At 46.8% G+C, this 9,767-nt stretch overlaps 1 protein-coding gene across 9 annotated transcripts in view; it reads left to right on the top strand.

Annotated features, from left to right (window-relative positions):
- Window positions 1–290: 290 nt before the first annotated feature.
- EGFL7 (EGF like domain multiple 7) overlaps window positions 291–9,767 on the top strand; it is a 31,726-nt gene continuing 22,249 nt past the window's right edge. Inside the window, exons 1-3 of one of the 9 annotated variants that reach the window (XM_034751925.1) lie at window positions 291–594; window positions 4,125–4,408; window positions 6,826–6,895. In XM_034751925.1, coding sequence (XP_034607816.1) covers window positions 6,874–6,895 — 22 coding nt within the window. In that variant the 5' untranslated portion in view covers window positions 291–594; window positions 4,125–4,408; window positions 6,826–6,873. Of the gene's footprint in view, window positions 595–632; window positions 1,642–4,124; window positions 4,409–6,825; window positions 6,896–9,767 lie in introns of those variants that run through there. The other 8 variants (XM_034751924.1, XM_034751927.1, XM_034751921.1 and 5 more) reach the window with 8 other exon arrangements.

The raw sequence follows: 9,767 nt of genomic DNA, 5'->3' as shown, positions 1-9,767 counted from the left end.
GGGTGACCCTCAGAGGAGCTTGGGGAGCCCCAGAGAGGGGCTCTCACTGCAGCCACTTGGGGCTGTCCGTGTTCTGTCAGTCTGTGGGTCCCAGCACCATACTGCTTGGAAGTGGCCTGGAGACACTCTTAGCCCCCCCTCTCGCTGTGACTGGGGTGTCACGGGGGAGCCCACGAGGGCTGCTGGGGCTGCCTTGTCCCGAGGCCCTCTCCCTCTCTCGGCCTGCTGTGAGCTGTCCGTTGTGTTTGTTCTGCTCTCTGAGCTCGTTATCAGTGAGCAACACACACAGGAAGTCCTGTCTGGGATTGTCCATTCCAATCCTGATTTATACAGGAAGAAAACCATAAAAAGCCTCCCTTCCACCTCTAAAGGGACCTCCTGCCTGCCTGCAGCACCAGTGACCAGCCACGCTGGGGAAGCACAGGAGAGGAGCAGATGCAGCCAGCTCGGGAGGAGAGGCCTTGGCCATGCAGCAGCGGCAAACAGCAGAGGAGGTGGCGGCTGGGTTGTGGAGAGTTGCTTGGAGCAGGAGAAGGTGGCCCATTTCCCATGGCCGCTGCAGAGGGACGCAGAGAGGAGGAGAGGACGTAGCAGGTACCGTATGCCAGAATGGGCGTAGTGCCCAAGGGCTGCAGGGTGCTGGGGATGGGTAGGAAAGCCAGCATATGAGGGTTAAAAGAGATGCCAATCAGAGCCTACATTATCCCAGTAGCAACAGGCCAGTTCCTGAGGTCTCTATCCAGTGGCTTCAGTAGGACTTTGAACATCAGAGAAAGTGACTAAGAACCTCAGGGTCTGGCTCAATAAAGAACAATAAAAAATTATTCTTACAGCAAAGAGGTTTTTTGAAGCAACTATTGGCTTCTTCCGAGAAGAGCAGAGTGCGCTCTCGTAGGGCCAACTCTGCTCTCTGTTACACTGGGGCAAATCCAGAGGAATTCCTTTGTCTTCAGTATTTCTGAGGGCAGAATCCAGCCCTTTGGGCAAATTTTTAATTTCACTTCACCGCCACTCAAGCTGTTTGTCTTGAAAAGAAGAGCGATGGAGGTCAAATATAAGAAGTTTAATTTACGTACTGTCCATATACAGGTCAAAGCCTGGGGTTTAAGGCTGTGGGAGCAAACAGACACAGTGGCAAGAACTATATAGATAGTGCTCATTTGTTTCCATAAAGTTACTTTCTTTCGCTTTCCCCCAAACCCCATATTGGTACAATGATTAAGAGGGCTATAGGTATTGTGTTTGATACATGCATGTTGGTCCATAGCTATACAGTGCAAATATGCACCACTCTCTCCTCCCTTCACCCCCCATGTGACAATGATTCAAAGAGCTCTAATGCAAAGCTTATTACTAATCAGATCCAGTTGTTTTCGATTCCCAATACTAAAAAAGTCATTAGGCAAAATACTGCGCTGAATGATCCCCAGGGGCTGGGAAGATCCCAGAAATCTCAAATAGGGGCAGCATATCCTGGATATGTAGCGTGCTTCTATTTGCTGAGAATTATCTGATTCTGGCAAGCAAGAAGTCAAAGATCATCTGAAGTTACAGCTGTGCAGCTGGGTGATTTGCATCCTGCGGAGTTCTGTGTGCTGCTAAAGAGCTGTCTCATTTCACCCCAGAGGCTGCATTTCAGGGGTAGGTGATGTTATATCTCTCCAATGTGTATAGCCATATACCGCCCTCGATCCATGGCAGAACACAATGTGGGTGGGCGGGCGGTCTGTGGTTTGGGGATAATATTTGTCCTTAGTTCGGAGGGTACTTTGGGTGTCAGTTACTGTAATACCCAAAATGAGGCTGGCACTGGAGATAGAGGATATACAGAAGTATAATGCTAGGGAACGCTTTCTCCTTGGGCATTTTTTGCGTATTTCTCTGCGGGGTGCAGCCATGGTAGTCTGATGAATGAACTAAGCAAAGAATAAAAGAACAAGGAATTGTAGGTGATGAGCTGATGGGCAAGCTTCTGACACTCTCTTCATCGGCCATGGGAAGCTGACTGCATGAGTCAGCAACACAGATATAGTGGCTGGACTCGGACCCTGTCCCCCATCATTAAATCTGGATCTACTGTGGATCACAGCGGAATTAGCAGTGGGGTAAGAAAACACTGACTGGACCTAGAGTGTGTATTTGTTTGACTTTTTAGACATTATTCCCTGTGATCCACAGTCTAATTCTGGGATCTCAATTTGCACCCCTCAATAATATCTGAGGCTCAACTCCAGTGGGTTCTCCCCAGCTAATGAAGAGAAATTGACTCTCAGAAGCTTGCTCATTTTGACATATTTCTTTATAATATAGAGTCTGTGGAGGGGCAGTAGATTTACAAATTGCAGCAAAATAAATCTAAGTCTCAATCGATATACATGGGCGATGGGACAGTAAGTCAATTCGGAGCATAAGGGGGCAGATTTAATGTGTGCCTTCAAAATAGACACAAAAGGACAAAAAAAGGGAATGCGGGGAGGGGAGAGAACAGATGGCAGAAAAAACAAACTGAAGAAATTAAAATGTTCCCATATTCAATCTCTCTCTGCCCTCCTCTCCCACTACAATACCCGCCCTACAGTGCTGGGAATTCCTGTATGCCTACCTGATCTGCTCCTTGGAAAGCCGATAAGCTAGGAAAGCTCTACTTTGGTCCATTTAGTGCGTGCTTAGTGCAATCACTTTTGAACCAGAAACGGCCTCTTAGAATCAAAGGCTCATAAGAACAAAATGATCTATTTTAAAACGATTTCTTCTTGAAGCAACTATTTGTTGGCAGAGGCATGATTTAAGGACCAATCTAATCCATGCATGCAACTCAGATCGATTCCCGCAATGGATTGAGGGCAGTATATTTCCTTAGGGAGTGATTTTGCTGGGTGAATGTACAGGAAAAAACATGGGGGCTGATTTCTCTCCTGACTTACACCAATTTTACACCAGTGTAATTCCACTGAAGTTAATGGAGTGACTCTTGATTGATCCAGGTGCAAAAGAGATCCATGTTTTGTAAGTGTCTCTCTCTTGACTTTCATACAGCGACCATCACTGTCTCATCTAAATGTTGTGCAAATAATATGGAGCATAAGTAATACTATATAATAAACCTGGCTAAATAATAAACGATATTAATGATGCTCATACATTTGCTTTATGGTGGAGAAAATTAGACTGCAGTGAATTACTGCCATAGTATTTAATTATAAGAGGCCAGTCCTGAGGTCCTCACTGAGTGTTTGTCTTTATACCAGCAAAACATTTACCTATTTGCCTGAATAATGACTGTAGACTTTGGACCAGAGGTACCCACAGCACTGGGCGATAAGTGAGCTGACAGGTGCTTATCTCAATTTCACTTGCTTTAAGTTGCACTGACTTCAGTGGAGCTACTGTGGATTTATACCATGTAAAGGAGATCAGAGTCTGGTTCACAGCAAGTGCAATAGAGAACAGTAGGGTGGGTGTTCTTTTTTCTTAGCAAACTTTGCGGAATGGGGTTGCTGCTCTGTTTCCTTAATTTAAAAGACCCAAGCATTCCAATTGAAAAAGTTCCCCCTCAAATAATAAAATGCTTGGTAAAGAAGCACTAAAGAATCATTGTTACTTTAGCTCTCTGTTCATGGAGCTATGCTGCATGCAATCCCCACACTGCAGTCCAGGAGAGGTCACTGTGTAGAACGACTGTTGGGTCAGGCCTGATTTTGTAGCAAAATTATTGCAAATATGTTTTAAGAATTTGCTTATCTATCTATCTATCTATCTATCTATCTATCTATCTATCTATCTATCTATCCTGCCCATTACTGCCTCTAAGGCCCCAGTTCAGGAAAGCACTTAAGCACATGTATAAGTCCCATTGACTTTGTTGGGACTGGATGATCAGAGATGGATCATTTGATAAATTGCCCCGTTCTGTTCATTCCCCCGAAGCATCTGGCAATGGCTCCTGTCGGAAGACAGGATACCGGACTACATGGACCATCGGTCTGACTCCATTATGGCAGTTCTTATTCTCTTATGTACATGCCTTCCTGAATAGGGATAGTTTCCTGAATTGGGGCCTTAGTGCTCAGTCTCCTATTGTGTCCTCTCTGTTAGTCATTCATATCCATTTTTCATCTATGCAGGGTACCATTTTCTTTCAGAGCCACAACTCCCGTGTGGATCTAGAGTCAAAGCCTGTACTCCTCCCTCAGGGCCCTGCTGCAGCGTTTGCTGCACACCCAAAACTCTGATGTCACTGGGAACCAGGTGTGCAAGGAATCCAGGATCTCATCTTTATCCCACACTCAGCCTTCAGTGCCTGGGATCTCATGTCTGCTTTACATAAACCCACTGACATCACCAGAGCTGTGCGCCTACCATGTCTGCAGCTTATGCTATAAGGGTCTGCACTGCAGGTGACATGAGGGTGAGGATATGAGACAAGAATTTTGCCCTTAAAATTTAACCTGGCTTTTCATTTAGAACTGATCCTGTAAAGCATTCGGAGTGTGTCATCATTTACATGTTAGTCTGTGGGGAAAGCAGCGGTGCTGTTATAAGACTCTGCATTGGCAGATAGATTTCAACTTTTTTACAAATAAGAAGCAATTATGCAGGAACGTTTCTTTCTTGGTCTTGAGACAAACAATAATATTCGATGTAGCAGGAGTCCATTTTTAATGCCTGGCGGGGTGCACTGTGGGTGAATCATCCAGAATATCAGTTTAGGGATGGTATCAAATCCAGATAGACTTCAACTGAAGAACTAAAAGACATGAACTTGCTTTTCCGAAATCCTATAGCATTAGCATTAACAGAGCAATGGGACAGATCTTCAGTGCTATAAATGACCACAGCTCCATTTAAATTACGGGAGTGATCCCAATTTACACCAGTTGAGGATTTGTGCCCAGATACTCAGTGGTATTTAAATAACTTTGACCATCTGGGTGTTGGCCCAGCGAAGTGAATATTACAGTCCCAGGCACTGAATGCTTCCCTACAGCCCGGGGATCAAATAGACTTTTATCAGTTTATCCTCAGTCCTTACCTAGCTGACACTGATGTCAGTGAGAGTTTGCCTGAATAAAGATTTGTCCTAGAAAAAGGAGCCAAAATTCAAACATTTTAGCAACTAAAATAATTGCAAAATTATAAATTGCTGCAATGCACGTCAGAAATAATTAAGCAATAAGATAACAGAGAGCTTGAATTATGGTGTATTTATTCCTACCTAGTGTGTTGTTATCAGAGGTGAAGCTAAAAGCTGTGTGCCGTGAATGCAGTTAGGTGTGAATTAATCCATCCTCCTTCACACATTGGTATCTGAGTATGATTTTACACTTCCGTTACATAACTAAGGAATGATCCTGCAAAACTGAGCATCTGCCACTCATTGACTTGAAGCTGAGGGTGCTTGAAACCTTACAGGACTGGGCCCCAAATTTCCCAGTCAAATGTTTCACCTTAAATTCCCATGCAGTTTGGCAAAGGGTGGTGTAGTGTAGTGGGTACAGCACAGGCCAGGGCACTAGCAATTCCTGAATTCTATGCCTAGCTCCAACACTAACTCTTTCTGTGGTCTTTGGTGAGTCACCTAACCGCTCTGCCTCCATTTCCCCATCAGTAGAGTGGGGATAATATCGCTGACCTCCCTCCAAGGGATGAGATGAGGATTCATTGTTCAATATTGATAGAGCCTTATACGCATTAGGAATTCAAAGAGAACTGAAATATTTGTCTGTGGAGTTGTTTCTGTATTTGTTGGCAGGTTTAGAATACATGGCTGAAAGTACTGCGGCTGGTATATCATAGTGTTTAGGGATGGGCACTAAGTATGGTATAACATTGCTCGAGGACACTCAGTTTGGGGCTGGCATAGCATATCCCTAGGGGTGGAGCACTGAGAATGCCTGGGGAAGCGATTGTGAAATAAGCTAGGGTGTGCTCCTATTCCACTCGGGGTGCCTTTTTGCTTCCAAACTGGATTAAGCTAAACTGCCCAAAGGCAGAGCAGAATAAAAGCATTCACATGGCGCGCTAGTGTAGAATAGCTAATCCCGACTATTCCTCCAGGCAGACGAGCCCTGCGGGAGGAGTACTGGGGATGGGATAACACGCTGCTTGGGGCTGTGTAACTGATGGTTTCAAACTGGGATTTTCAGATGAGCCTAAGGAAGATGGATGTTCAAAGCCCATCAGAATTCACTGGGAATGAAGCACCTAATTCAGTCTCCCGCCTTGCTTTGGAATGAATATTGGATGCAGCAGAACATATTGCTGGGGGGATAAGTACCAGCTCTGAGTTAGATGGTCCCACCTAGAGTTCTTTAGAAACATGTTCATTTTCCTGCCGATTTTATAACTGCACTTCGGAACAATCTAAAGTCACACAGGCCCTGATTTTCCTCTTGTGCCAGATTTAAATCAGTGGAACTCCACTGACTTTGGTGGGGATACTCCCAATTCATACCAGTGTAAAGGTTTGTGCTCATGCAAACCCCACAGTGAAAATTTGTCCTCCCGGACTTGCGTTGCACAGGAAAAAATGTACCATCTGAAGGATGGATGCTGTCCTACAATAGCGCCAGTCACTTCTTTCCATCCATTCCCCACCAAATGGTTGTATTTTTGTAGTGTGGTTTCATTACAAATATTTGCTAAAAGTGTGCATTGAGATTGGGCCTGATCCTGTACTCCTGCTGCCCCACCCAAATAGTCCGGAGAGAGAGTTGGGTGCACAAGGAAGCCAAAGGCAGGCCCAGAATGATCAAGATCTGAATCAAGGAAATCCTACGTCAGGAGAACGGCAGTGCATAACCGTGGTTTTATTTGTTCCAACAGTAAGAAATCATGGTGCCGTTTAAAGGAAGCATCCTCCGTTCATGACAAATGACTGATTTCAACAGATCAGGTGAGTGGCACAGCAGGGAAATGAAATCCAACACCTTTATGGACAAGCTTTTCACTTGGCTAATAGAAATCTACTTGGAAGCAGAGTTCCATAGCGGGCACTGTTCTTTTTCCCCTGGCACTAGGGCTGCAATAATAGACCGTGCATTAAGATTATTACTGTCCCTGTGGGAAGGGCTGTCTGTGCTTTGAGTTTATGAGATTAAATGAGTTTAAATAATTCCCCAGGGGTAGATGGATCCAGACGGAGGAATAAAACAATTCCTGTTTCGTGCTTACATAATGCAAGATGCTACACAAAGGGGAACAGAGCCAATAACCTTTTCCTTTGATGGGTTTGGTTATCCTCTCTGCCTCTAGGGATCCGGACTCCTCTCATGTGCATGCCCCATTCCATCACACGCACGGTGTCTCGTTCTCCGCTCCCCTGCTCCTTGTCATTCACACCAAGGCAAAGGGGGGATAACGTGCTATCAAGCCACAACGGCGGGGCGAGTGCCTCGGCTCATGGAGCTCGGGCGCTAGTTGAGGATCTGGCTCGTTGTGTTTCACGCTCACTTTGCACGGGTGTAAATGAATGCACAGCAGTGGAGAATCAGCCCCAATGCATCGTGACCTTGCGCTGGGGCTGTAGCACCAACCTTCAGCTGATGTGACTATGGACAGGGGGCAGCTGGGCTTAAATCAGCCGCCTGCCCAACTCCCAGACAGGAGACGCGCCAGCGATTTCTGAGCTGCTGTTGTCTAGCTGCTAACTATTTCCCCTACAGGTCCATGTGCTAAAAAACAACAACCCCAAGCTAGAGGGTAACAAATATTCCCATATGGACCATACCCTGACCTTCCTTCACACGCCAACTCCTGCTGGCTTTGGGGGCAGTTCTGTGCACGGCCAGGTGACAGGAGACTGTGCTAAGTTGTTTTAGGAACAATAGCGCTACTTTGCTCTAATTCCTTTATGAGGGAAGATAGAGAAAAAGGAAATCCCGGTTTGCACAAAGGGACTGAACCATTTTCTTTGATAATTGACCAAGGCGTCTAACAAAGTAACATGCCAGCCGAGGAAGTCTGTGGGCAGCTGGACCATTGGGCTTGATGTGTTCCTTGTAGTGAAACTGGGTTAGAGGAAATGAAAATGCATCAGGGACACAGTTGGGCCGGAGCATTTATGCTTTTATCTGATTCTGTTGTGTGATGTAATGTGTAAGGAGCCGATCCTGCGAACGGCTGAGCACCACGATCTTTGCTAGAATTGGGCCCTATGCCCCTGAGCTTTGATGTCAGAGGATTTGTTAGGTCAGATTTATATTTAAAAATTAGATCGACCTAGCTACGTCGCTCAGGGCTGTGAAAAATTTTGCGCCCTGTGCAACATAGTTAAGTTGACCCTTTGTAGACGTGGCTAAGTTGAAGGAAGAATTCTAGCGTTGATTTAGTTACTACCTCTCGTAGAGATGGATTAACCATGGAGGTGGAAAAACCCCTTCCTACACTAGGGCACTACAGTTGCAGCACCGCGGGTGTGCTGCTGTTGTGGCCGTCCTGTAGACATACCCTTCGATGTTTTGATAATTTGGAGAGTTCTGAAGGATATTTCACTGACACAAGAATTCAAATTCACTTTATCTCATTGTTAATGTACAAAACGCTCCGATAAATAACATCATTCCTCAGTCATGCACCTGAGACATCCAGACCTTCACTGCTGCTCTTGTGTAGCTCAAAAACCACTAGAAAGAGTTTTTCTAAAGTTTTGCAAAGGGGTTCTGAGTTAACCCCTTGTGTATTGAGTCTCAGCCTACATCGAACTGTTATAAACGTTTGGAAAGAGAGTTTGCAAGTTAGACTGAACCCCCTCCCCCCCAACCCTTTAATCACAATGACTGGGACCACTTGGAAATAAAAGGCAGAATTAAGATCCCCCCCCACACACACACACAAAACAAAACAAACAAAAACACCCCCGCCCCACTCTTTCCATGAAGTAGAGGGTAAAAATTGCTCTAAAGTGCATTTAAAATAAAAGTGAAAAAACATCTGCGCCCTTAAGGTTTAGATGGTTTAGTCTTTCATTCTGCTGGGCACATGTTAAACCAAAAAACCCCACCCCACCCTGGAATGAGCTCTTCTCTCTGGGGAAGCAGCAGTCTACAAAACAGACCACTTGGTCGGGTGGGATGGCGTTAGAAGGAGAGCAATTTAATCACCCAAAGAAGCAGAAGGGGGGAAAACTAACCCCAAGAGCTTTCGAGTTGCAGTTGGGTGTGAGATGGGTGGGTTGCTTGGCGCCCCCTAGTGAGCGCGACAGGCAGGGGAGCAGTTTGGGTTTGGCTCATCCCTGGTAGCCGGGCGAGTTAAACCTGCAGCCACATCCCGCCCTATGTTTGCAAGGCGGCGGGGTGCACCGTTCTCTCTGCACGGGCAGGCGGGCTAGCCGCGGCACGGAAGGGCCCCTAGCCAGGGCTCAGCGTTGACAGAGGGGTCAGGAGGAGCTCACGAGCCTAGAACTCACCCCCGGGCAAGCCGCAGCTAGGGGGGCACTGGCTGGATCGGAGCGCGCGTTGCTTTCCTGGGAAAGGGGGGGGATCTTAGAAACCGGTTCAGGGTACCATGGGGGGCACGCGCGGAACATGCACCCCGCTGGGATCCCCCTTCGCGCTGCTCCTCTTTGCACGGCCCCGCCCCGCTGCAGTCACCCCCAGGCCACGATCCGGATTCCGGACCCCTGCTGAGACGACCCAGAGCGGTAACCCCGGAGGTGAATGTCAGGCGCAGGTGCAAAGGCGAGGGAGGATTTCCCCCTCTCCTGGCGGGGGGTGGGGGTCGGAGCTGCAGGTGCACCCCCCCCCCGGTGGGGGGGTGTTTCCAGCCGC

Source organism: Trachemys scripta, chromosome 17, assembly GCF_013100865.1.
Source record: "Trachemys scripta elegans isolate TJP31775 chromosome 17, CAS_Tse_1.0, whole genome shotgun sequence".
In the NCBI taxonomy this organism is placed as follows: domain Eukaryota; kingdom Metazoa; phylum Chordata; order Testudines; family Emydidae; genus Trachemys; species Trachemys scripta.
Note: the sequence above shows the minus strand (reverse complement) of the source record. Positions and strands in the feature narration are given on the sequence as shown.